The sequence below is a fragment of the Drosophila mauritiana genome, chromosome 2R, assembly GCF_004382145.1.
Source record: "Drosophila mauritiana strain mau12 chromosome 2R, ASM438214v1, whole genome shotgun sequence".
In the NCBI taxonomy this organism is placed as follows: Eukaryota; Metazoa; Arthropoda; class Insecta; order Diptera; family Drosophilidae; genus Drosophila; species Drosophila mauritiana.
The window spans coordinates 15,510,707-15,536,724 of NC_046668.1; the positions used below are offsets into that span (position 1 = coordinate 15,510,707).

The following is a 26,018-nucleotide window of genomic DNA, read 5'->3' on the forward strand; positions in this document are numbered from 1 at the left end:
AACACAAAATGAAGATTGGCAGTAGTCAGTTACAAGTACGTATTTATGGAAAATGGTACATTTTATTGTACTCAAAATTGACCACAAATAACTGTTACGCATAATGTGGCAAAAAACAACTTATGGGTGACCTTATTTAAAAGCGCAGCCTTTTAATCTCGGTATTCAGCGTGATTTGCAGCCGGGTCACCACCGGCACAATCATCTGGAGGCCAAGATGTTGCTCCAAAACCAGGTCAATCTCTTTGCGGAGAACCTTCTCAAAGGCGTCGCTCACATTGCGCTTCTCCACGATCTCCACCAGCGGCCTTGCGAGTGGATAATTCGCAGCACAGGTGAAGACCAACTGGAGGGCATAGCCTCCTCGCTCCCCCGCTCCCATTGTAGCTCCATCTTCATAGTTTTGAGTGGACAGAGGTACTTTCAATTGCAAATTTGGGCGACGGGACAAAACCACGTAGGCCAGACCCAAATAATGCATCGTTCGCACCTCGTTCTCCTGCAAATCCCTAAAGTATCGAGCCGTCTCTACATGGTTCCACTTATCCGCCTTGTCCCTCTTCACAACTCCTCCCTTCCGTTCGTTCTGCGCCATCCTCCGGTAATTTTGAATTTTGCCTTTTTCTTTTGGAAAATATTAGCTTTGCCTGGGTTTCTGCTAGCCTCCCCCAAAAATTATTTGAAATGAAATGCCAGGCTATCTCGCAAGCCGAGATTTGCATAGTCCCATCAAAGCAATAACAGATGGATGCGATGGTGATGGAGGCTTTCCTAAGTCTTAAGATCTGCGTAGGCTGGGAAAAAGTCCCTTTCCAAAGTTGAAATGCTCTACTAAAAATATTTAAAAGGAGGAGGAAATCTTATATCCGCTTCCTAGATTAAACTAATCTTTCATTTTCTTAGGATAATTGGAGTATATTTGGAGTACACACTATTATACTTAAAAATAAAATACTAATTTAGTGTTGCATAGTAAAAACACTGGCCAGCTCAAATTAAAACCCATAACCTAAGTCTACTCCCTTTCTTATAGAGTATTTAAAATAAAACATGTTTACTTGTGGCATGAATAAATTCGGATTAATACTCCAGCCCGCAAATTGAGTTTGTTCGTTTGCTTGATTTGATTAGACCAGATTTGCTGGTCTCAGTACTATGCAAATTAGTTGTGTGATTATCGCGAAAATTGGCAAACAGAAGGCAACCCGAGCCGGGGTGGAAAAACCGCCACCGCGTAATAGTTTTCAGCTTCAGACGTGCGTGCGAATTTTCTCTTTGGTCGCCTTCGGCACTTGGGAAATCTTCCACGCATATGAGTAACATTTTTATTAGCACCGAGAAATTTGCATTTTAGAGCAGTTTCGGTCACGTGAGAAGGTTTGATTAGGGCACACATGTGTCCTCTGGTGTGAGTTGTGATGTGGTTGGGTTGGTTATCTTTTCCTTTGATTTCACACCCCAACGCCCTTGCATAGTGCTCTTCCTGATGAGAGTTGATGAACGAGCGATGCTCACCTCGCTATCAATCAGATTTCAATAAAGAACCCAGCCCGGCAACTTCAATCTTCATTAGAATCCATCGTGAAGATGGTTGGATATAAAAACCCTACCATCGAACTCACTCAAACATGTTGCATTGCCCCTACAACGGAGTGTCGGAGTGCCGAGTGTCGAAACTTTCCACCCAGTTTTCCGCCTGTTTTTCCGAGAGTCCTTTCGGCTGACTGGCGGTTGGTTGGCCACGTTTGCGGCTCCTAGCCGAGATGGCAACGCCCAGGAACGTGACCAAATCGCATTCGGGGCGTGCACCCCGAGTAATCGGGAAACGGATGTCTGACTCCTCCGGCTCCTTCGACTACTTTTGCTCCCCAAGGGAATTGCAGATTTTTCCTCAATCTTGTATTGACTTTTTCCCACTGCCTGCCGGGATTTGAGGACCTCCACCCACTGCGTGATTGGCTGGGGGTCTGAGAGTTCCTTGTGCTTTGTTTTTGAGAGCTTCCTGTCGCTGTTGTGAAAAGTTTGTGAAGCACTTGTTTACGATTTGAAGTGCATTTTCCTGGCTGACTGGGGGCGGGTCTGTCATAATTTGGGCTGCAGTCGGCGCCCATCGATTGCGATCTCCGGCAAGTGTGAAAAGTTTTCCACTTCAACTCGGCAAATCTCAGCTGCTAAGTTCTTTGGTTATGCTAATGAGACAAACTTTGGCCACTTCGATCGTTGGAATGTCTATAATTGAAAGTTCTGACTCTTTTTGGTTGAATGAAGTTGGTATTGCTCTGCGGATGAAACAAGGTCACTTGAGGAAACCCCACCCAATTGAGACACACCTTGTGCCGAACAAGCAAATCATATTTGGAGCCCCAAGAAACCGATAAGATATCACCTTTCCCCGAAGGTTATAAGAAGACCATCGAGCATCGATGGCTGAGCATAGAGCTTTCTAGCCCGGCATGAAGTACTCTACCTTGCTAATTCTGGGCCTAATTTTGACCCTGGCCCTCACGGGCGAGGCCAAGTCCAAGTCCAAAAAGCAGAAGAATAAGCAGAAGGACCTGGCCCAGCATGACTCCATCCTGCCAATGGCCGAACCCTGCAAACCCAGCAAGTGCAAATTACCCGATTGCCGCTGCTCCGATGCCGTTTTGCCCACATCCAAGTTCCAGGGCAAGGAGAACGAGATTCCGCAGGTGATATTTGTCTTATATAAATAGCACATTCCGTAGCTTTCGATAAATTAGAATAGCATCTTCTAAATACATATAAATTAATATATTCTTTCCCAGTTCGTGACCATCACTTTCGATGACGCTGTAAATGCTGTCAACTTCGCCCAGTACGAGCTGCTCTTCGAGGGATTGATCAATCCAGATGGATGTGGAGCCGCCGGTACCTTCTTTTTGTCCCACGAGTACACGGATTACGCGAGGGTGAATGCACTCTATAGGGCCGGTCACGAGATAGCCCTACATTCGGTGACCCATGGAGATGGTACCGATTACTGGCGATCGGCTGATGTGGCGACCATTGAGCGAGAGTTTGGAGCGCAGATCAAAATGTTGGAGACCTTTGCCAAAGTGGATCCCAAGAAGATTCAGGGAATGCGCCTGCCGTTCCTCCAAATTTCGGGCAATAACACCTTTGAAGCAGCCCGTCGTTTGGGCTTGACTTACGACAGTTCCTGGCCAACGCAAAAGTTCAAGGATCCGGCCATGTGGCCCTACACCCTGGACTACAAGTCCAATCAAGACTGTCAAATAGGACCCTGTCCAGAGGCATCCGTTCCCGGATTCTGGGTGAATCCCATGGTAACGTGGACCGATACTGAGGGCTACAGTTGCTCCATGATCGATGCTTGCGTTTACCCGCCGGAGGACGATGTGGACGAGCTGTTCGACTGGATGATGGAGAACTTCAATAGGCACTATCTTGGCAATAGAGCACCCTTCGGGATGTATCTGCATGCTGCTTGGTTTTCGCGTGGTCGCAATTACTTTGGTGCCTTTAAAAAGTAACTATTTCTGCCTACAGCTAAAGATAAAGCAGCTTTATACCTCAGGTTACTACCAAATTGACAATTCCTACCCATTTAAATTCGCGCAGATTCATTAACCACCTGAACACCTATTCGGATGTGTATTTCACCGGAATTTCGCGAATGTTGGAGTACGTGAGAAAGCCCACGCTGGGCTCCCCGTTCAAGAACTGTCCCGAGTTGCCGGAGGCGGAGTGTCGAGCGGTCCAGTGCCACGTCCAAAAGATGTCCACCGGCGAGGACCGCTACATGACCGTATGCGACAAGTGCCCGTCCGTCTATCCCTGGCTGGACAATCCTCTGGGTCAGCAGCTCTAAGCCCGCCAGCCTTTCGCGCATGAAGCGTGTGCACTGAAAAAAATAAAATGAATTTTTTGAATAGAAAATAAGGTCTTTGCTTGGGCATGCAAAGGTGATAATGCATTTGTTTTTCATTGTGTACTTTGTAATGAAACTTCCGTGTTTTGCGAAGGATAACGGCTGACATTTCCCATCGCTAAGGCAAATTTACATGCGCCGCATCACCGTCGTCACTGATAAATGAGCCCAAATTATGTTTCTGGCCGTGAGACGCTTAATTAACTCATTCAGCGGAGCAGAGCAGAGCCCCCGAGTGTCGTCATATTTCATGGCTGCCTCCTGAATTAATGCGCCAACTTCCGGACCCTCACATGGAGTCCTGCTCTTGGGGTCCTGTCAATGCAGCTGCTACCTGTAAATGACGGTCCGCCCGTCTGGCCATCGCAGCAGCCATCGGTTGCATTTTTGTTAATGGACCTCTAACTAATGACAGCCCTTGGTTGGCATATCAGTCAGGGTCTGAGTATTGGCCAGAGTGGGGATCCTGTGCGGCCGCATTTTGCGGTTGCTGTCGCAAATTATGTATGCGGTTAGCCAGCCGAACCATCCCGTCCCTTGGGTAATGCTCAGTCCGAGTGGGAGGCGGGGCTGCTGGCCAGGTTGGACATGGAAGCAACCGCAACATATTGGTTGATACCGAGGAGTGGGCGGAATCGGGGGCAATCGAGGGTCTTCTCTGGTAACCTGAGTCAATTGTGTAAAAAGTCTCGAGAACGGGGGCGGTGACAGAATTTTCTTGTGGACACTTAGCAATGCCATAAGGTGCAATTTTTTATTGAGTGTCTAGTTAGGAGAATACCAAGAGCTATTTAAAGTTGACTCTCAGAGATGCTTGCAAATCATATATATTTTATATATTGTGTAATTATATGCAAACATTTTATGATTATGAATTATAATGCTCTTCAATTCAAAATTTTCTATAAGAGAAGTTATCTTTACATAACAATCACATTTATTTCAATACTAAATTTTAGGCACGCTTGTGGCAATGTTTATTTGCCAGGACATAGCCATGAGGACAGTTGGTCTCCAGAATGTTGTACGGTTGCGCCAGCATAGTTCCATTAGGGCTCCACGTTTTATCCAGTTTTATTTTCACATTTTCACTGAAGTTACTTGACTTCGAAGCACCGGTTACGGACTCCACAACTTCACTGTCCAGTGTCGAAGTTTCCAGTAGCATGATGCTGATAACCAAAATGCCAAAAAGGCAGAGTAAGTCCATCGAAGCTGCCATTTTCAATTCAAACCGTTGGCGATGAGTAGTTAAATTGAACTGAATCAAAGCACAGTTTCCAGTTGATCATTACGACTCGTTGGCCAAGATAATTGTGAAAGTAGTCTATCCCTTATAAGGCCAGATGATACAAGGGCTCTCGAATACCAAACGAAGATGATGCAATTGGTTTGCTCGAAAGTTGCCAGTAAATCAGATCTGCTTTGATAGATTTCCATTTGTATCTTGTATCTTAGATGGAAATAAATACAAGAACAATCGAGCAAACAGAGCGGCAGGGGAAAGAAACCGCGCTTTTATAAAAATGAATAGAATGCTCGAGAAAATCGCAACAAAAAGTGGGCAAATATTTGCTGATTACTTTCCGAAACTTGCACTGATTAACAGCAAACGCAGATCCATTGTCCTTTTGCCAGGACACTCCATTGCTCAGAGCAACAACAGCCACCCCTTCAATTTGAGACTTCTTCCCCGTTTAGCATAAATTTCGCTTGGTTGAGAAGGTGGCTGTCATAAATAAATGACTCTACGAGCCTTTCGCTCTGCCCCAGCTGTCTGTGACCTAAACCGGCATTATTTTAATGTACTTTTATGTGGTACACAGCGAAAAAAAAAGGTTCCAGTATTTAACACTGGGTCGCACCCAACACCATCACCCTCACCCACACAGCCAAATTACATTTTTATGTTTCAAATTTTGTTTGCTTTTCTTTTTTACTTCGCGAAAATTATGCCAACCACCGAGGCACTTTGATGATGATTATGATGATGTGGGTCGCTGGATGGAAGTAGGCGGTATATCGAGAGCCCAATGTGCTTTGCGGTGGTTGACAATAGAATTGTCAAAATTATTTGCTCAAATTGCTGACATTTATTAGGCAGGTTATGGCTCGAGCTCAGGTTACTTCGTAAAAAGTCACTTAGAAAATGAGATATGCGTTTTACATCGATCCTCAGGATGCTCATCTGACTGGGAAGCTAATCATGAATGGTTGTTAAGTTAGCTGAAGCTTTTGTTAAGTTTAAAAATTCATCTGGCATATATATTTGGAATTTATACTAAATTAATCTAATAATCTAGACTATCAACTTGAACTATATTATATATATATTATAATATATTATATACTGTTTGGTTCTGGGATCTTATTTGTACAACTTGTACAAAATGTTGACAATGATATTTTATCATGAAAATTGTCCTTTCTTTATTGGCAATGTTATTAAATTTATATTTTGTATGCATAAAGCCATAACTTCGTGGCTCTGGTCACCCGCCTCTGTCATTTCGCGCTCTGGATTTCGAAAAAAGTGTTTTCTTACCTATAAAGCTTTAGTAAAAACAACCCAAGCTATGCTCAAAAATTATTTATTTGGTGTAATCAATATAGTTGATTCAACAATGACACAATTTGACTTTTAGTTTTTTTTTTACTTTTTAAAGTCAAGACAACACTTCCCCGCCGAGACAGGTTTCATGTCAAATGCCAAGCACAGCCAAACCATCAAAAAAAGTAGTTTCGAACAGGAATGTCGGTTGATCAGCATTTTGAAGTTTGATTTGATAACTTTAAAGGAAGCTCAATTAAACACGTTCACTTGATTCAATATCGCACTAAGCTCTGAATCGTCGAGTCTTATTTTTTAGAATTTATAGCAGTTTCTAGATCACTAAAATATTCCTCCCGTCGCAAAAACTATAAAATATTATTTAAAAATTATTCTAAGTATGATTCGGTTTTTTAGCACCTTATTTTCAGTACCTTATTATTATATTTTTATTTAAAAATTATTCTAAGTATGATTCGGTTTTTAGCACCTTATTATTGTGCAAATAACTTATAGTGGATTTGCTGGATTCTGGATTTACTGGATTCTTTGAAACGCATATAATAGGTAAAAGGAGGCGTTTTCGAATATAGAGGATATATATTTTTTACCAGTATTCATAACCGACTCGATCTGGCCATGTTCGTCTGTCTACCCGTATGAACGCCTCGGTCTCAGGCACTATAAAAGCTATAACGATTAGGTTAGGCATTCAGATTCCAGGGGGGATTCCTCCATTATGTCGCCCAAAACTGCCACGCCCACACTTTAAAAAATGTTTTGATATTGCTTTACTTTTGTATTTGTCTTGTAAATTTCAATCGATTTGCAAAAAAATTCTTGCAACTAATTAGTTGTACAAATTATTGTAAATTATCTTTATTCAAGGTTGCTAGAAAAATGTACGTCCTTTGGGTTTTTGACTGTTACCTTGTTACAAAGACTGAGAAACATAATTTACTGTTCAGTTTTTCCTTTAATATGGTTTTGCAGTCCAGCTGCATCATTCATTTTAAATTATAACAAACTAACATGAATAACAACTTCATCAAGGATAGTCGCACAATGTCCATTAAATCTTAGAAAAATTAAAGACGTTTAAAATCATCAATTAGCCACAGCCAGTTCTCAGCATTCTTCTTTAACAGCTGCTTCTGGAATCCCCGAATAGAATAATTTGCAATCTCACTGCGGGGGAAGGAGTTGAATGTGTTTTCAGAGGAATTAATTATTTTTTTTTTAATTATTTAATCTATGAACATGTTAGATATCATAGAATCTTAAAAAGTCTCTTAATTTATGTCTCTAGTTTAATATATAGTTATATTTAAGTATAGCTAAAGTCTTACGGATTACTTTCTTTATTTGCAATGTTATTAAATTTGTAGTTTGTATGCATAGTATTATTTCGACAGTTAAAACACATTTTTTTCTAATTAAAACTAGTCACGACAGGCAGCGTAATAAAGATATCTAAGATAAATGTTCATCCACGATTGAATCATTATCAAAATCATTAATTTCTCTGAGAACAAGTGTGGTTTTAATGGTATATTATGCCCGGTATGTAAAATATATTTAGTTACATGCGTTTCAACGAATCAAAGATGGGATATATTGAAAAAACTCTGCATATAAACTTATTTTAATGCGTAAGCGTTTCCCATTTTCAACTATAACCATTCCAATTGATTTGCACTATAATAAGGTGCTGAAAAACCGAATCATACTTAGAATAATTTGAAAATAATATTTTATAGTTTTTGCGACGGGAGGAATATCTTTGTTATCGAAATATTTGAAACGCATTCGTTTCAACGAAATGAGACTCGACGACTCAGAGCTTAGTGCGATATTGAATCAAGTGAACGTTTTTACTTGAGCTTCCCTCTTAAAGTTTTCAAAGCAGACTTTAAAATGCTGATCAACCGACATTCCTGTTCGAAACTACTTTTTCGGCGATGAAGTGTCGTCTTGGATTTGTAAACAAGGGTGGAAAATGCACTTGGCCTTAAAAGTGAAAAAATACTGAAAGTCAAATTGTATCATTGTTGAATCAACTATATTGATTACACCAAATAAATCATGTCTGAACAATACGCAAGCTTGGCATTTTTTACTAAAGCTTGGAAAGTGAGTAAACTAACTTTCGAAATAGATTTTCAAATCAGTTCGTAAGGGAGATAACATGCGAGTATTAACTTATGATCGTTGCCTTGAATCTGATTATTCGCGATGGTGAATGTAATGCATTGCGGTTGCTCTACCGATTCGCTGACTATTCACTTCATTATGTAAGCGGTTTCCAATTGGGTGCCATGTAGGCCTTATCAGCGTGCAAACATATTCGCACATTTGCCAGCAGGTTGTAGAACTAACAAGCTAATGCCTCTCGGACCCCGACTTCTGCCTCTCGAAGTGGATCCGAAACTGAATCAGAAACTGAGACAGAGCCGGAAACTGAGACTCGAGAGACTCAGTCTCGAAAGCGATATTGGCGAGTGTGAACGTGTTTACTTGGGCTTCGATTGCCAATACACAAAACCAACTTAACGATGGCAATTACGCGGCGTCTTCCCTGGCCGAAGCTGCTGTTTTTGTTTGTCTGGCTGTGTCTGGCATTGGATACAAATCGTGCAGCTCGAGTGCCCAGCGATCAGTTTGTGTTTCCCTCGGAGTCCAAGCCAAATGCCACAGCCATTCGACTGGAATCCAGGCTCAAGGAAATCGAGCGAGAAATGGCGGAGGTGACCAGAGCCACAAATGTAAATCTATCAATCCTCAAAGAAATCAAAAAGGGCACGCCGAGAACTACGGCTAACGACAACGAGCCTGAGTCGCCAGCAAATACTACCAATGAAACGAAAAACTTGACCGAAACCCAGGGAAATTCATCAACACAAGAGATTAAAATGAACGAAAATCATACACATCCTTCCAGCGAGTCCAAGATGATAACCTTCGGCAAGGAATCTAGTTCAGATAAGCCAGCGCCTTGGGATCATACGGAAGCCACCAATGCCAGCAATTCCACTAGTGTGGTGATTGGGCCTAGGATTGTCCTGGAAACATCGCCAATTTGTCCAAAAGGCACTATCCTGACTGTAAATGATCATTGCCGGAAGATTGCCTAGATTAAAACTGGGAACAACTGAGAATTAACAAAAATTAAAAAAATATATTGAAAATATTGTTATATTGAAATTCTCCGATTCACATACATGTATGTTTCTAGCATCAATTAAACACAGTGCTTATAGAGTTTCAATATTTATTCTCTTTTCAATGTGCATGCACTCGAGGTCTAAAAGTCCCAATTCTGGAATAGTACCGCTAATCTTATTGTAATCATTAGACATCTCATTCTATCATTAGCATATCAAAGAGGCAATTGTTCTCTCAAATGCAGAAACCTTGCTGCTGGTAACGGCTTCGTTAGTATATCAGTAAGTGTTTCAACGAATCCAATATACTCTACGTGAAACGTATATAATGAACATTTCTGCACACAAACTTATTTTAATGGGTACGCTTTTACCATTTTCAACTATAACCATTCCAATTGATTTGCACTATAATAAGGTGCTAAAAAACTGAATCACTCCTTGACTAATTTTTAAATAATATTTTATAGTTTTTGCGACGGGAGGAATATCTTAGTGTCTTACAAACTGCTATAAATTTTAAAAACTGAACCTCGACGATTTAGAACTTGGTGCAATATTGAATCAAGTGAACGTGCTTACTTGAGCTTCCTCTCTGCCTCTCGAATTGGATCCGAATCTGAATCAGAAACTGAGGGAAATAAACAAATAAACAAAACCAACTTTACGATGGCAATTACGCGGCGTCTTCCCTGGCCGAAGCCACTATTTTTGTTTGTATGGCTGTGTCTGGCATTGGATACAAATCGTGCAGATCGAGTGGCTTGGGATCATACGGAACCCACCATTGCTAGCGATTCCACTAGTTTGGGTATTGAGCCTAGGATTGTCCTGGAAACATTGCCAATTTGTCCAAATGGCACTCACCTGACCGTAATGAATCGTTGCCGAAAGGCGGCCTAGATTAGAGCCATAAAAGTGGAAACAAGTGAAAATTAATTGAAAAAAAAAAATATATTCAAAAGTATTGAGTGTAAATTTGCCTAGCAAATCTAGAAAACAACGTTTGAAATAGCTGGACATCAACATATTTCATTATAGAAAATCTTTAAAAGATATACCTTTTATGATAATTCCTTTCTGTCAGTGTAGACTAGCTGAGATACAGAGGTGGTCAAAAGTATTTACACAACGAGCTTTTTTTTCAATTGTCAACTAATTGAAAAAAAAGCTCGTTGTGTAAATACTTTTGACCACCTCTGTATATCTGAAAAGCTTAATGCTACTCTTCTGCTTTGTTTACGTTTTGTTTTCATGGGAGAGCGTATGAGCTCCCCCCTGCCAGTCTTATTGTTGTCTCCCAACGATTTGCTCCCATCATTTATCTGGTTTCGCTGGGAATGAAAATCTGAATGTGAATGGCCAGCCGCCAGTTGTTTCCGCGCTCAGTCATAAAAGCTACATCGTAGCAAACGAGCGTGCATCTCGGAGATAATGTTGATACCTATTAACCCATTGGTGCTGTGCATCCTACCGCTGGTGTTCTTCCTCACCGAGGCGAGAACACGACCCAGTGGTAACGATCGCATCGTGTTTCCAAAGGATGACGACGATACCAGCTCGAGATTCACATACTCGACCACAACGACAACCGAGGAACCCACAGTAGCACTGGAAAGCACAAACACCACAGAACAGATCACCCTTGGATCGGAGGAGCTGGCTAATGAAAACACCACTGTGGTGCCCGTTATAGACAATCGAATATTGCTGGAGACGACCCAAAAATGTAAGCCTGGCTTTGAGCTGTTCGCAAAACGATGCAGAAAGCCGGCGTAATCTGTAGTCGCTAAGATTGATGTTAGCCAATAAAGTGATATTGTATAGAACTTTTGGTTGATTAATGAATGGTCTGACTGGTTAGTTTTTATTTTTTGGTGATTATTCAAAACGATTCGGAGGCAGACAAAAATACCCATCGAAAACCCATTTCACAATTGTGGGAGAAACGCTCTGGGGAAACTTTGCGTCGTGTAAAACGCAGTAATTTTAGTTTGGTGGCAATCACTGTGAGTCAGTGCCTAACTCAAAGTATTCCCGGTGCATTCAGCTGCATCCGTTTTTCCCTACTCTTCTGGTATGTAATTTGATGCCTTATCTGCTGTCATGAACTTGGCTTATCAGCGGCTCAAAATAAATACTAAACTCGGCTAGATCGTCTGTTCTGCTCAGTCTGTTTTGAATATTCAACGCTGACGTTGGGTCGATTCCGTGTCGAAAATGTTTTTCCAACTCTTATCTGTAAGATTGGCTGTGTCATTGATCCTTTTAATCAGTGGACAATGGACTTCAGCTCGTCCCCAGAATCCTTACTACGTGGAAAACGGCGGACATGGATATCCGTGAGTATATCAAGAAATTTATTTAGATAGATATGATTTTATAATATTTGTATAAATAATACTTTTCTTCTATTAAGGCACCATCATCGCCATCATGGTCATCACGGATATGGGTCACAATATGGACCAGGATCCAATGGGCCACCCCCCTTTGCCTTCGGTCGTTTTCCGCCGCCTCCTTCGTATTATCCAGATAGCCAATCAACTGGAGGTCGTCCACCGTTTTATCCGAACGGTGGTGCAGTTCAAGGACAACCTGGCAGTCCATTTCACCAACATGAAGGTGGTTTTCATAGAGGACAACAGGAAAACCCCTACCCTGTAGGTGATTTTAACAGGGGGCATCCAGGCCTCCAGCAACCCGGTGGTGATTTCAACAGGGGCCAACCAGGTTTTCGGCAGCCAGGAAATGAATTCTATAGACCACAACCCTCTGGAAGGGCGCCAGGACATCAACAACCAGGCAGCAGTGAGGAGCTTCCCACCTACCCTGGAGGATTGGGTGGTGATGCAAATACCCTACAGCCTCGACCTGGCCAAAACCCTGGTGGATTCGAACAGCCAAATGAAAATGAAGGCGGATTCCAACAGCCAGGCCAAAATAATGGGGGGTTCCGGCAACCAAACCAAAATTTTGGAGGATTCCGACAACCAGGCCAGAGTACGGGAGGATTCCAACAGCCAGGCCAGAGTACCGGAGGATTCCGGCAGCCAGGCCAGAGTACTGGAGGGTTCCAACAGCCAGGCCAGAGTATTGGAGGATTCCAACAGCCAGGCCAGAGTACCGGAGGATTCCGGCAGCCAGGCCAGAGTACTGGAGGGTTCCAACAGCCAGGCCAGAGTATTGGAGGATTCCAACAGCCAGGCCAGAGTACTGGAGGATTCCAGCAGCCAGGCCAGAATTCTGGAGGATTCCAACAACCAGACCAGAATTCTGGTGAGTTCCAACAACCAGGTTTAAATCAGGGACGGAAGCCCGGTACTTCCAATAATTCCATACAACCGCGTCCCGGAATCCCAGATGAAGACTTCTCCGACTACAATTTCCAGTCCCCCAAGACTTTGCAGCCTCGACCCGGTCAGGATCACGAAACTGGGGGCTCTGGCGGAGCGCAGACTATTCAACCGATTCCCGGACAGTCTTCTGTGATCCAACCTATTCCAGGGCGAGGTCAATCTTCTGACAATGTTGGCCAAAACATCAAAGACCTTTTCAACACCCAAGATTTTCTGTCACCAGAATTGAGCACAGCGCCTGGGGCCAACCGAGATCCCAAGTCGGATGCTGAGGAAGCAAGTCCAGAATCGGTGAATCAGCGCAGTCTCTTCAACCTGGATCCCAAGTGTGCAGAAGGACTCAAGGTCATGGCAGGACGTTGCAGGAAGGAAGCCTAGGGAATTCGCATTCAAATTAAATTCTGAATACTGCTGTTTCATGTACACAATACATATTTCATTGTGCCATTAAATCTGTCATTATGTATAATAATTGAGACATACACTTTTTGGGGCATTTTATTCAACTGATAAGGTTGTTTATGCAAGATTGGAAGTACAAATTTCCCAGAGATTACCTCAGCATGCTCTTCGGTAAAAAATGACTTCGTAGTAGCTTACGTATACCACTGTAACAGCTTTTGAACATCACAAAATGTATTAATCAGCAAAATGCAATTAAGCTGCAATACGTTATCAATTTTCTTGAAATATATCAATTTAGAAAACGTTATCTCTACAATATTGAATTACAGTTGTATAATTACAAAGCTGTGTGTAATTGCTTACATTGGCTAATCAAATAAATGGAATGCGTTTCGCGCCTGTCATTTTTATCAATATCTTGAAGAGCACACACATAACAGGGAGAATCCCTGCATAAAAGCTAGCTTTTTGGATCGCCGTGGAACATTAGTTTTGAAGCGATTGTTGTACGAAGTGCATTGTATGGAAATGGCGCACCAACTTAGAAGATGGCTATATCTGATCACTTGGACGGCGATACTACTACTGCTTCAAGTCGAAAAGAAATGCTCGCCTGGTTTTCAACTGTATCTAGATCGATGCCGAAAACCAGCGTAACCAGATAAACTATAATAACAATGCAATTAAATAATATTTCATCAGTGCCAACAATCAGTTGATTAGCTTTAATGAATATGTACTTATATAAACCGAATGTTTCGGATTTTTAAAATATGTATGTATGTGAGAACTGCAAGTATTTATATAATTTATTTAAGTATCAATAAAAAACACACGTTCTGGCATTGAACTTTAAAACGATCTTCAGAGCTTGCCTTCCTAGGCTATCCTACGACACGTGTGATGTGGACCCGTGCGTATGTACCCCTTGGGACACTGCGATGGATCGATGTTGAAGATGCTCTGCACCAAAATATCCGGGGCTCCCGGTATATCGGGCTGACTGATGGATACTCCGCTGGGTTGGTTCTTCGGAAGGGGCGGCATGGCCATCGTCCACTGCCAGCTCAGCATCAGTAGGCCTACTACGATCAGCACGGATCTTGATAGCATCTTCGCGGGTTTCTCCAGGTGAATCGACTTCTACTGCGTTACTGCGAACTGCGTTACTGAATCTAGCTTGGCTTATAAGTTGCCGATTTCTCAGTCTAAAGCTGGCAAAGCTTTTATCTGGAGGGCTTTCGGAGAGATTGCGAGAACCAAAGCAAGTCTCTCTGATCGTTTTTAAAAGACAATACCGAAAATTGACCAAATGTATTAACTTGACCAGTAAATATTGGTTAGCCATCAGTACATATGTACATATGCGGAGAAACTTGTATTTTTAAAAGTAGCCCATGTTACGTACAATATAGGCATACAATCGAGGCACATCTGTGATATGTCATACTGCGAAAATGTGCACATAGTATATAGTTTTAATCAATTACCGTTTTGTTAATTCAGCAATTGCAGTATAAGTATTTTTTTTACTAATATTATCCAAGGAATCTAGCTACGGCAAGCCGAAGAGTGTATACCCTTGCAGTAGTTATTTAAAACCAAAAAATACAGTAGTACAGCCAATACGAATACTTTAAAATCAAAACTTGCGAGACAGCTATATTTTATATAATTTAGTCGACCGATTGTTATCAAATTAAATTAGAAATTGTATAACTGGAACTAATTTTTTTCCTCATATTTTTCGAATTTTTCCGTACTGACTGAAATCAATATACTTTTTGCAAGGGTATAAAAAGCTTAAAGCAACGGTAAGCGTAAAATAAAATCTTTAAAACAAACAAGCAAACAATTCATATTATTTATTTAATACACTGAGTTGACTAGGTTTCTAACAATAATTATCTAAAATGCACTCAGTCCGTGGCGGTTTGCTAACCCATATGGTGTTATCATCCCTAGTTATATCACTTTTCTGCGAATACCGCTCGCAATTGTTCTTGCTGGGCCTTCGCCGCTGCCTCCTTGGATTCCGCACCCTGGTTCACCGCCTTCCAACCCAGCCAGCCGACGGTGTGGAGCACCAGGACGGCGATTCCGATCCGAACAGCTGGTCCGTATTTAAAGGAAGACCGGACATCGTTTTTGGAACTGTTCATAACAAAAACACTCTAAACTGGCGGCAAGCAAGAATCAACTGATTGCACGTGAAGAGAGAGGAAAAGCTCTCAAAAGCTTTTTAAAAATATATTTTCAGGGCTGCGAAACTTACGATCAATGGAATGAATCAGTTCCAATTTATATTTAGTGAATTTCAAGTTAACTTTGTGTTGTCTCAAAAGTTGAGCCAAATACAGAAGAAAGAAAATTAAACTTAAGATCCATGACAAGGTATTTAATACCCTATTATATACAACAAAATAACCAGTTTAGCTTAACTTTCTTCAAAATAGAATAGTTGTTAAAAGAATCGCATTTTTTAAAATAGAAAAGCCTTAACTACCATAACTGCCGAAATCCAAATGAAAATACCTTTTGGCAGGGAATAGAAACCCACACAAAGCACAAAGGCAAATGGCAGAAAATAGAGAAGAACTTCCGTCTCAAATGGCACACAAAACGCTCGTATTACATAGCCAACGAGTCCTGCCGCAGGACGATCTCCGAGGGCCCAAGGATGGCAGCTGGTGCATACATTCATACATACATATAAATGTATGTATATAAGTGGGTGTGGGAATTTCACCTGGGCAGGTGAAAGATTGAAGCTGCAGGCGCCAGGAATTAGCATGTTATGTTTAACGCATTTTTGCACCTTCGGCATGTGTGTGCGCTTTAACTCCTTTTCCGACTTTTCCGACATATCCGACTTTTGCAGCGGCGTGCGGAGGGCATACGGGGTGGCGCCCCCTAGCGACACATGTGCAAACAAGACATTGCCTTAACCCATTGTGGCTTATCCAGCAACAACATGGGAAAACCGAGAACAAGAGCTCAGCATTTTCCGCACATTTAATCGCATTTTGTTTGGGAAAATTGTTGAAAAGCTCACATGAATTTTAAACTGCGGTTGGAGCTGGTGCTTTTGGTCTGAGGTTTTCGATGGTGTTAGGAGGTTTTTGGGGGACTTTCTTGAGCCGCTTACGTGTGAGTGCCATTGAATAATGCAGCCATTGCAGCTAAATTAAATTGAATTTAAGCTGCGACATTTAAAAATTTCATGAGCTCTGCCCACTCTCAAACACTAGATATTCCAGAAATTCCACCCAGCCATTTGCAGTCCACCCCTCTCGAAATTTCTGCGCAGGAAGAACCTCTTGCCGGGCTCATTAAATAGATGCCCGGTACGTGCTTCCATTTTGGGGCACATTTCATTAAGTGCACGTAAACGGCTGGCTGTCAACTAGCTGGGGGCGTGGTCCCCTGCCCCTGCGCACACACACACCCCTTACCAACACATGCACATACACCGAGTGACACACATGGGTAATTCCCAACGTAAACACTTTGGGAAAGCATGTCGCAAAGACATCAATTACGGCATCAGCCGCATTGCCATCAGTAGCAGCATCATCATCATCATCATCGATTGGCCCGGGGATGATGATGATGATGTCAATTCGGGCCCCTAGGTGGCGCTGCCTCGACTGTGCTGTGCTTGCTTTTCTTTTTCCCTCGGCTCCATTTTCCATTTCTCTTCGACTTCCTTTGCCTCCCGTTAACCGCATTTCAAATGTGTTTTTATGTAAGCACTCAAAAAATACGACATTTGTAAGTGAACCAAAAGAGGTACACTGTGTTTCACAATGTTATTCAATGTGCAGAATTACCATTAGTGAAGATATTTACAGTTAATGTGTTAATATTCCATTAAGTTTAAATTAATAAATACCTTCCCGTCATGTCCTATTAATCTCCTGGTCACCACATATGTATAACTTGCCTGTCATGAAACGAACTGTACTTAAACTGGCACTCGTATTTGCTTTGCATTGCTTAAATAAATTTTCACTACGTGTTGTTTCGTCTTTGGCAACAGAATTGGCAAAAAACGAGGCCGTAGAGCAGAACCAAATGGGACAGTTGACAAAAACTAGGCAACACATAATCGTTGTTGCGTGCAACAGACAAGCTACTCAAATATTTATGCACTATAGTCTTACGTACAGGATTGGGGGCATCTCGAGGAAGTGGAGCAGTTTGCCAACCAAAACACGAACTCGGAAAAGTTCGCCAAGGACCTACTTGAAGGCACTTGCAAGTAGTCATCATCCACTAATTGAGATCGTTGCAGCTCTGAATTAGGCCAAAAATCACGCCCTCGCTCAAGGACCATTCATATGCAGCGTTGAGTAATTAGAGCCCCAACGCCCCCACAACCATTAGCGAAAATTTTATTACAAATTTGCAGTTTTTTCGACCACTCACTGCCAAGTCTTGAGCACGAAGCGCACTTGAAGCAACAAAAAGCGGAACTCTGCTTCCCACTAAAATGTTTTATAATTCTCGTGGGGTGGCGCCTGTGTCACCTTTAACGGACTGTCAACGTGCAACAAAAACACTTGAAACTGGCAACAAGCGGAGCGGCAAAAGGGTCGCCCCTCAAGTGCTGTTTTAATTGCTTCGCAGAGCAACAGCAGCAACAGTGTTTAGAGCGGTCGGAAACAACAATATTATTACTGCCAGGGGACCGAAAGGTTTACTGCGGCGCTGCATATTCAATTATAGCAGTATTAAAAGTTACAATTTACTTTAAGTAGGAACGCACAGGGTAAAAATATGTCACATGGACTTAAAAGCCGAAAATAATTTAAATACTATTAAGAACATAGTCATAAAGAAGCATTACGTATGCTATATAAGTATTGTAATTGATTTGCGTAAAAGGGGGCACCACTCAGAATTCGCTCTATCCGTTTCTACCGAGCGATCATCGAAGCCCTGCGTCCCGAACGATGCGAGGCACCAAAAAGGACACTGGGCAAATCCTCACGCTGCCGAATAGAACGATTCAACTCATCAACGCGGGTGCACTTGGCTTTCACCTAGTGTGAAAGTATGTGAAGACTGACTACAGAAATGATCCTGTGAAGTATAGTCTTAACTTTTCGCTGCCCAACCTGTGGATCTTGGTGCGCTGTCGGCCAGAACTAGTTGGGAATTACAAGAGTGTGCCATGAACAAAACGAACAGCACGTGGGGAGATAGGCGAACGATGTATCTATCAGCAGTGCGTTGTTGATATAATAGGGTGGAATAGGTTCTTGTTCATTTCTTGAGCGTCTTGCTTGAAGACCGTTGTTGTTGGCACTGATCGAAAAAATACAAAGAATGAATACAAAGAAAAAAAAAACTTGGCAGCGGTGGGATTCGAACCCACGCCTCCGAGGAGACTGGTGCCTTAAACCAGCGCCTTAGACCGCTCGGCCACGCTACCTTGCTGTAGCTCATGTCAAACGCTCATGAACAGACGAGCAACAGAGACGTTCTAAGACGAGCACACGTAAGAAATATCTGTGTATGCTTGTGGAACTACTTTTATGGACGCAACACCTTGTCTTTATTTTCCCACCCACACCGCTGTGCATATAAATGCTCTCATTTGGAAAAAAGGAATGTCAATCAAACGAAATCAATTTCTGGCGCAAGCCTTACTCCTTCGCCGCTCTGCTGCATTAAAATGTTTATTATATGTATTTTGCAAAACTGTCAGCGTTTTTTCCTGGCAGCGTCAGCTTAGAAATGCGTTTAAAATTCAAATGAAAATGCGAATTTATGCGTGACAGGCGGTGGTCGTGCTCTCTTCGCTCACATATGCAACCGCAGCAACAATTTCTGGTCTTGGGCTGACTGGCGTCCCGTTGTTGCAGCCATAAACTGAAGCCGGCATCTGAGTTGGGCAAAAGACTCAGCAATGAAATTAGAAAATTGCAATAAAAATCTTTGCACGGCACGAGAAGCAAAACAAAATAAAGTCTGCGGTTTCCATAAGGGTGCTGCTACCCGTAGCCGAAATAAGGGGTTGTGAGGCAGCATTTGCGGTTTCATTAAAATGCCACCGAAAAAGGAAGCAAAAAGTCGGACGCCGCGTCAGCAATGGGAATATTTTGCCACACACGTGGATTTGTAAACAAATTTAAAGGGAAGCGACATGGAAATAATTATAAAATAGTTGAATTTCCACGCCAGACAACTGCTGGGAAAATACAAAAAATCACGTACAATCCGCGCGGACAGAGGAGAGTCATCTGAACCCGGCCAGGTAAAACGCTAATGGAGTTAATTGCGGGCATTATCAAGAATGTTGGGCAGCTGGTATGTTGGAATCAAATTAAATTTCAAACAATTGACAAATTGAAATTCCACCGACGGAAACTGAACAATAGCAGCATTCCGAGCGCTTTAGAAGAGGTTAGACGGATGTCCACTTAATATGCTCGCCAGCAGGAGCAGTAAATGAAATGAATGACTAGACAAAATAGTTTTGTCAAGACCGCAGAGCTGCGAAATCACTTTGGCCAGTAAGAAGTAGTTGTGGGAGAAATATCTCCAAAGAAATGCTGAAATACCACAATTTCACAGTATAATTTTCCGCCAGACATCTGAAAACAAATCAGTCATTCTATTCTCGTTATGTCTCTTGATGAGTGTTTGACATTCACTACATTATGGTAGCGTGGCCGAGCGGTCTAAGGCGCTGGTTTAAGGCACCAGTCTCCTCGGAGGCGTGGGTTCGAATCCCACCGCTGCCAAGTTTTTTTTTTCTTTGTATTCATTCTTTGTATTTTTTCGATCAGTGCCAACGGTCGTCAAGCAAGACGCTCGAGAAATGAACAAGAACCTATTCCCCCCATTCTATAATATCAACGCCCTGATACATCGCTTGCCTATCGCCCCACGTGCTGTTCGTTTCGTTCATGCGCACACTCTTGTAATTCCCAACTAGTTCTGGCCGACAGCGCACCAAGATCCACAGGTTGGGCAGCGAACAGTTAAGACTATACTTCACAGGATCATTTCTGTAGTCAGTCTTCACATACTTTCACACTAGCTGAAAGCCAAGTGCACCCGCGTTGATGAGTTGAATCGTTCTATTCGGCAGCGTGAGGATTTGCCCAGTGTCCTTTTTGGTGCCTCGCATCGTTCGGGACGCAGGGCTTCGATGATCGCTCGGTAGAAACGGATAGAGCGAATTCTGAGTGGTGCCCCCTTTTATGCAAATCAATTTAAACATTTATGCAAGTGCTTGAGAAAACAGTATGTCATAAGGAATCGTTCAGTTCCTTCTTAAATTATCCTGATGTGGATAATGTTTCTTAATTAATTAACGTATGCAAATGTAGTGTAACGTCAGATTATGCTATCTTGCGTATCAGTGTTCATGGAATGTATTCTCTTTAGACGTCGGAGGGAAATATTTGAATAATGAATAAAGAATGTCTCTCTCGCTTTGGGATAAAGCGTGTGATGATTTTTAGAACTTACGGAGTTCTTAGCATGCCAGGTATGAGCTACATAGAAGTATCGTTGGAATGGACTTTTTGGATCGGTCATCTATGTTTGTTCTCAACGTAAATTCTAAATTCTATTGATAAATATTACAGCCATTGTTAGGATTTTTATTTGACAAATGTAATAGGGAGTAGTTGCGGGGATGCTGGGCCCTTTATGAATAGAGTTCTCTAGTTTCGTTATTCTGTTTGTGCGTTCTGGGAAGTGCATTAAAAGTTTGGCTGCCTGGAGAATTGCGTTCGGGGAGGTAACTCTTCGCTAACAACGTATTATTGGCAATATTTTATAAGCTTGCCAAGACCACCCCGCTACCCTTGGAGTACCTATGTGTGTCGACCCCCCTGGTCCTTTGAAAAATTGGCATGTCGTTGTAACTTTTACCCGACTATGAGGAAAAAATAAAATCTCTTGGCACATAAGTTTTGTGCACGTTAAGTACTTTTTCATAACCATCGCAGTCGTTGCTGTTGTCTGGCTTTCGCCGGGGCAGAGATGGTGGGGAAGTGTTTTCCTATGCCTCGGGGGCATAATATGCATATGCAACGACAGAGGGGCAACAAATAATAGCGAATGGCAATAAAAAGTACGATACACATTGAGGGTAAGGCAGCAAAAAGGAAACTTTAAATAGTTTCAGCTACTTTTTCGAGAGTTTTGCAAATGTGGCGGATGTGCGGGGGAAACTGCACCAATGTTAAATTACTTTTGGGGCCATTTTTTTTTCTTTGCAGGGCTTTCGTTATTTTGTATTCCGTTTTGTGTAAAAGTTTGTGGCACTAAATTAAGCGATTACAAATGGCTATTCTTGATAATAGAAATTATAAATTGATATCAAGCAAAGTTGCCAACAAGTTGGAGCTGGGAAAAGAGAATTTTTAGGTAGGAAACATCTAAAAAAAAAGGAAAAGAAAAATGTAGAAAAAAAATTGTTACCTGACTGGGGATCGAACCCGGTCCTCATGTCTCGCAGTTTGTGGACCTTAGCAATTAGTAGTGACAGCAAAAGTATGCAAGAATTTTTGTGTTGAGAACTTTACGATTCTATTGCTTAAAATAAGTTTATTTGGATAAAGTTGCATAAACTCTAATGCTTTTTGGCATGGCAAGTACCGTTTTTTGTGAACTTTGCCCCGGCACTCGCCATCCGATTTGCTTGCTCTGCACGTAGCGTCATTTTTGACATTTAATTATGGCCGCTGCCAACAGAGGAGTAAGATGTAAACTCGATTTCATGGCCCCGAACTCACAAAAGGTGGTTCCATATTTCGTTTCTTGGGGCTCTGGCAATGCGTGCTACGTGTGCATCTTGTACCTGTCTATTGTAGTTCCATATGCAAGCCACATGACCCAGCCATGCCCTCTGCACTGAGCGAAATTAAGTGAGAGATTTGAATGGTACTTAACTTGACTTATGGTTTACTCTCAAGAATATTTTGGCATACTTTGTACTGTCAAAATTTATTGTAATGTTAGTTTTAATTATACATTAATTTAGCATTAATTTACAATATTTGTAAAAACTCTAGTTTACAATTAAATTCATATACTCATATTCATAAAATGTAAGTTAAGCTTTTTGGCAGTGTAGTCCTTCCTTCTATTGAGTTGAACGTGCGTTGTCAAAACTGCCGCTTCATTTTTTTCCCATAAAACTGGGAATCTTCGTCCACTATTTTTTTTTTTTGGAAGTTCCTTCTCCACCCCATTTTTTCTGCCTTGCAGTTGGACAACTTTGTGTGTGTCCTGGCGATTTATGAAAAAAAAGAAATAGCAGCAGGACGAGTAGGGCGTCGCACGTGATGTGAAATGGCAAAGGATTTGCCGGGGGAGCTAGCCGGCCAACATGGGAGTGCACTGGACAATGGCGTCTAAATTAATTATCAAGGATAACAGCGTGAAAGGTTCAGCGACGCTGCATTGTCTCCTGGCTCCTAATTCAATTACGACAGCTGGCGGCGTGGTGGGGGCAAATTAAAAAAGGCTTAGGCCAGAGTTAATACGGACTTAAGCGGGGTAATTAAAAGCCCAAGCTGCAATTGCATTCGGGAAATGTCTTAACTCACAGCGCCTTCCATCCCCATTTTGGAAACCGGTGGGGAGGGCTGCTACTCACATCCCCCTGCCCATCGTGGCTGCCGTAAAATCACGAACTGCAAATCTCTTGAGAATAATTTGAAACATAGAACAGCCCGAGGAGCTAGAGAGGAAAGCCAAAAGACGATGCCGCCGAATCCCTTCCACATTAAAATATGATGAGCTCGTGAAGGCAACGGCACAAATGAAAACGAAGTTAATAAAAAAAGGTTGTAAAGGGAGGAGGGGGCGAGCCAGGTGAGTCTCAGGTGTCTGCGGAGGGTGTCCAAAAAGTAATCAACATAAAAAAGAAAATTATTTGCAATATTATCAAGAGCTACAAAAGTTACAAGGCAGACAACAGTGGAAAGCGAAACGAAGAAATGAAAATGCTGGCCATAAGAATACCAAAATGAAAATATGCCAAGGCAGTCGGAAAAATCAGTTGGAATTTTATATCAAAAGATGAACAATGGGGATGCAATTGATGGCTTATAGCAATGGTAACAATACGAGCTAGTAAATACATATATAGGATAAAAGTTATGTTCAAGTATTCGGCTTAAAAAATATTTAAATTTGCTTCATAAGTGTATTTTATCAAACAATTCTTTCAATTTTATCAATAGCTAAGAACTAAAATAAATTATATTTAAATTTTTTTATGTACAGTTTTAAGTTAGCTTAATTAAGCCCTCCGAATTTTCCCACTGTTTAATTTCAGATAGCTTTTCACAGTACATTTGCCTCCACTTAAGCTTCGCAACTGCAGTTCCTTTTCGAGTTTTGTAATTGGGGTTAGGTCCAGCAATAAACCCCAGCCGTTTAATCACAACGAAGCCAAATAAACCAGCTAAACTGAGATGCAAATTAAATTTGGTTTTAATCAAACAGAGCCAGAGACTCATGTATTTTCCATGCGGGGGCCGAGCCACAAGGCCGTGTTCAACAAGCAAATCAATTAAAGGGCTGCGCCTCGAGCGCCAAACAAAAGGCAAAAGTCAAGATTTTCGATACGAATTTGACCTCAAACGAAGTCATCACTTGACCACTTTAGAAGACAATGGGACAAGCGATGCATTAGGCAAACAAAAAAAATACACGAAACGTGATCAAAGTTTTTCCATTCGATTTATGGCTTGTGCATCCAAAACTGCCGGATAACCGGTTCGATGCGGCCGGATTCATCGATCAAGTCATTGGTGAGCGATTGAAGTTCGAAGATCAGCCACAGATCAAGTTCAAAGTCATTTGGGTCTAGAGTTGCTTCCGTTGCCGTCGGCAAGAGTTGGCCAAACAGTTTTGGGCATATAAAAGCCATTGGAGATCATCGCATTCACAGCACACATCTTTCGTTGAGCGCAGTCTAAACACTTGAAATCATGGTGAGTTGCTTGGTTTTCGCTCTAACAAATATTTATCTTCGACGATTGTTTATTTAACATTTACCCTATATTTTATATATACAGAAATTCCTGATCATTGCCATCGCCTTCTTGGCCTGCGCCTTCGCCGATGTCTCGGAGCTTTCGGGCTACGACTACCAGCAGCCAGCTCCTGCTCCCGTGGAAACCTACATCCCACCTGCACCGCCAGCACCCGCTCCCGTCGAGACCTACATTCCCCCTGCACCACCAGCACCCGAGTACATCCCACCTGCTCCTGTCCAGGCCGAGGAGCCCATCATCGAGGAGATCGAGCAGCCCGCCCAGGACGGCTACCGCTACAAGACCGTCCGTCGTCGCGTCTTCCGTCACCGCAACTAAGATGAATGCTATTTGTTATTGTTAATTTGTTGACTCGAGTGCAATTGCTGAATACCATCTTTGGAAATTCACTTGGAGAGTAAATATCTATCTGTGAAAAATTATTCGTTGTCTTGTACTTCTTTGGTTGTTATCAAAGTTTAGTTCGCAGGAAAATATACCACAAAATGTAAAACTATACATAAAATCCTTCCTAATCGTTCAAGTTCAATTTGCAATGCCAAAGTCGCCATTTGAATGGGGTTTCCTTGGCGATAACCATCAGCCCCTCGGGTTTTTCCGTCATCCAACCCTCTTTAACCCCGACCAATCCACAATGGCCTAAACAAACCGCTCAAGGACAAACACATGTTCTGGCCAACACTGGCATTCCAATGGATTCTCTCCCCTTTTCGAAAGTCTGGCAGTAAAAAGGTCAAACCGTCGACTAGACCAATTTGACTTAACCAAAAATTGCTGAAACATTCAATGAGCAGGGACAAAAAGTACTTCCCCTTCCCGGCAATCGATTGGCTTGGACTCAGCCAAAGCAAACAAATCCTCGATTACAAAATCAAACAGAGCACAAAAACAAAGGATGCCGAAATGGAAAAAATGTTTGCCCATAATGCAAAATGGGAAAATATGCGAATTCAATAAGCTGCGAGCGGTTGCTTGGTTAGCTGGTTGGCTGGTTGGCTGGACAGAAAGGGAGATGGCGACAGGGACATGTGGCTGGGCGGGCAGGACACAACCAGCTCCTACCACCTCGCCTTCTCCGTCTGACGGCGCTTACAAGTCATTTGGGCCAATTGCTGTTGACTCTGCGCTCTAAGGCGAATTTCCGCTGCGAAGTCGAGTTCACATATTTTGCACTCACTTTATGCTGATGACATGCAAGTGGCAAAAATTATTTGCGCTCGTGCATTTGGCGACCAACTACAGCCACGTCTCCTCCGGACCAGCCAAAGGCGAATAATGAGCAGCAAACAAGCTGTGGAAATCAGCAAGCTATGGTCCAGGCACTGAGAAAAATTCTAGTTAAATATAAAAAAAATATTGCAAAAGAAGTAGGTCCCCTAAGATAAAAATAATACTAGATAACTAACTGATGATAAACCCATCATGAAATGTCAGAAGGGTGTTAAAAAACGTACCTTTCATTTTAAACATACTTCCGATTTCTCCCAGTGCATGCGAGAGCGGGAACAGGACTCAGACCTCAGACTGCAGGAGCATGAAGAAAAAATGCCGCCCGACGGCAGACAGCTCCCATTTCCATTTCCATCGTCT

At 42.2% G+C, this 26,018-nt stretch overlaps 9 protein-coding genes and 4 non-coding genes across 14 annotated transcripts; 7 read left to right on the top strand and 6 right to left on the bottom strand.

The window, feature by feature from the left end:
* Nucleotides 1-42: 42 nt before the first annotated feature.
* On the bottom strand, nt 43-684 carry LOC117137726. Its single transcript, XM_033299301.1, has one exon. The coding sequence runs from the start codon at nt 593-595 to the stop codon at nt 137-139; it is 459 nt and encodes a 152-aa protein (XP_033155192.1). The 5' UTR covers nt 596-684; the 3' UTR covers nt 43-136.
* A 1,739-nt stretch (nt 685-2,423) lies between these two features.
* LOC117136451 lies at nt 2,424-3,881 on the top strand. The gene is made up of 3 exons (XM_033297370.1): nt 2,424-2,690; nt 2,787-3,511; nt 3,604-3,881. The coding sequence occupies exons 1-3, from the start codon at nt 2,454-2,456 to the stop codon at nt 3,851-3,853; spliced, it is 1,212 nt and encodes a 403-aa protein (XP_033153261.1). The 5' UTR covers nt 2,424-2,453; the 3' UTR covers nt 3,854-3,881.
* Nucleotides 3,882-6,488: 2,607 nt separating this feature from the next.
* On the bottom strand, nt 6,489-6,764 carry LOC117137040. The gene has a single exon (XM_033298246.1). The coding sequence runs from the start codon at nt 6,681-6,683 to the stop codon at nt 6,567-6,569; it is 117 nt and encodes a 38-aa protein (XP_033154137.1). The 5' UTR covers nt 6,684-6,764; the 3' UTR covers nt 6,489-6,566.
* Nucleotides 6,765-8,936: 2,172 nt separating this feature from the next.
* On the top strand, nt 8,937-9,734 carry LOC117137037. Its single transcript, XM_033298242.1, has one exon. It carries the CDS (start codon nt 9,020-9,022, stop codon nt 9,596-9,598), a length of 579 nt encoding a protein of 192 aa, XP_033154133.1. The 5' UTR covers nt 8,937-9,019; the 3' UTR covers nt 9,599-9,734.
* Nucleotides 9,735-10,865: 1,131 nt separating this feature from the next.
* Nucleotides 10,866-11,457, top strand: LOC117137038. Its single transcript, XM_033298243.1, has one exon. The coding sequence runs from the start codon at nt 11,063-11,065 to the stop codon at nt 11,405-11,407; it is 345 nt and encodes a 114-aa protein (XP_033154134.1). The 5' UTR covers nt 10,866-11,062; the 3' UTR covers nt 11,408-11,457.
* Nucleotides 11,458-11,790: 333 nt separating this feature from the next.
* On the top strand, nt 11,791-13,459 carry LOC117137035 (glutenin, high molecular weight subunit DY10). Of its 2 annotated transcripts, XM_033298241.1 has the most exons (3): nt 11,791-11,970; nt 12,048-12,879; nt 12,910-13,459. In XM_033298241.1, exons 1-3 carry the CDS (start codon nt 11,849-11,851, stop codon nt 13,363-13,365), a joined length of 1,410 nt encoding a protein of 469 aa, XP_033154132.1. In that variant the 5' UTR covers nt 11,791-11,848; the 3' UTR covers nt 13,366-13,459. The 2 variants fall into 2 exon arrangements, with proteins under 2 accessions (XP_033154132.1, XP_033154131.1); XM_033298240.1 differs by having other exon boundaries at nt 11,792-11,970; nt 12,048-13,459.
* Nucleotides 13,460-14,172: 713 nt separating this feature from the next.
* Nucleotides 14,173-14,558, bottom strand: LOC117137039. Its single transcript, XM_033298244.1, has one exon. The coding sequence runs from the start codon at nt 14,503-14,505 to the stop codon at nt 14,272-14,274; it is 234 nt and encodes a 77-aa protein (XP_033154135.1). The 5' UTR covers nt 14,506-14,558; the 3' UTR covers nt 14,173-14,271.
* Nucleotides 14,559-15,242: 684 nt separating this feature from the next.
* Nucleotides 15,243-15,601, bottom strand: LOC117136946. Its single transcript, XM_033298094.1, has one exon. It carries the CDS (start codon nt 15,552-15,554, stop codon nt 15,363-15,365), a length of 192 nt encoding a protein of 63 aa, XP_033153985.1. The 5' UTR covers nt 15,555-15,601; the 3' UTR covers nt 15,243-15,362.
* Nucleotides 15,602-18,287: 2,686 nt separating this feature from the next.
* LOC117138762 lies at nt 18,288-18,497 on the bottom strand. Its single transcript, XR_004459263.1, has one exon. It is a non-coding gene; the product is annotated as a small nucleolar RNA U3 (small nucleolar RNA).
* A 253-nt stretch (nt 18,498-18,750) lies between these two features.
* On the bottom strand, nt 18,751-18,832 carry Trnal-aag. The gene has a single exon. It is a non-coding gene; the product is annotated as a tRNA-Leu (tRNA).
* A 1,233-nt stretch (nt 18,833-20,065) lies between these two features.
* On the top strand, nt 20,066-20,147 carry Trnal-aag. Its single transcript has one exon. It is a non-coding gene; the product is annotated as a tRNA-Leu (tRNA).
* A 242-nt stretch (nt 20,148-20,389) lies between these two features.
* LOC117138763 lies at nt 20,390-20,599 on the top strand. The gene has a single exon (XR_004459264.1). It is a non-coding gene; the product is annotated as a small nucleolar RNA U3 (small nucleolar RNA).
* Nucleotides 20,600-24,120: 3,521 nt separating this feature from the next.
* Nucleotides 24,121-24,904, top strand: LOC117136896 (matrix-remodeling-associated protein 7). Its single transcript, XM_033298010.1, has 2 exons — nt 24,121-24,365; nt 24,450-24,904. The coding sequence occupies exons 1-2, from the start codon at nt 24,363-24,365 to the stop codon at nt 24,744-24,746; spliced, it is 300 nt and encodes a 99-aa protein (XP_033153901.1). The 5' UTR covers nt 24,121-24,362; the 3' UTR covers nt 24,747-24,904.
* Nucleotides 24,905-26,018: the final 1,114 nt, after the last annotated feature.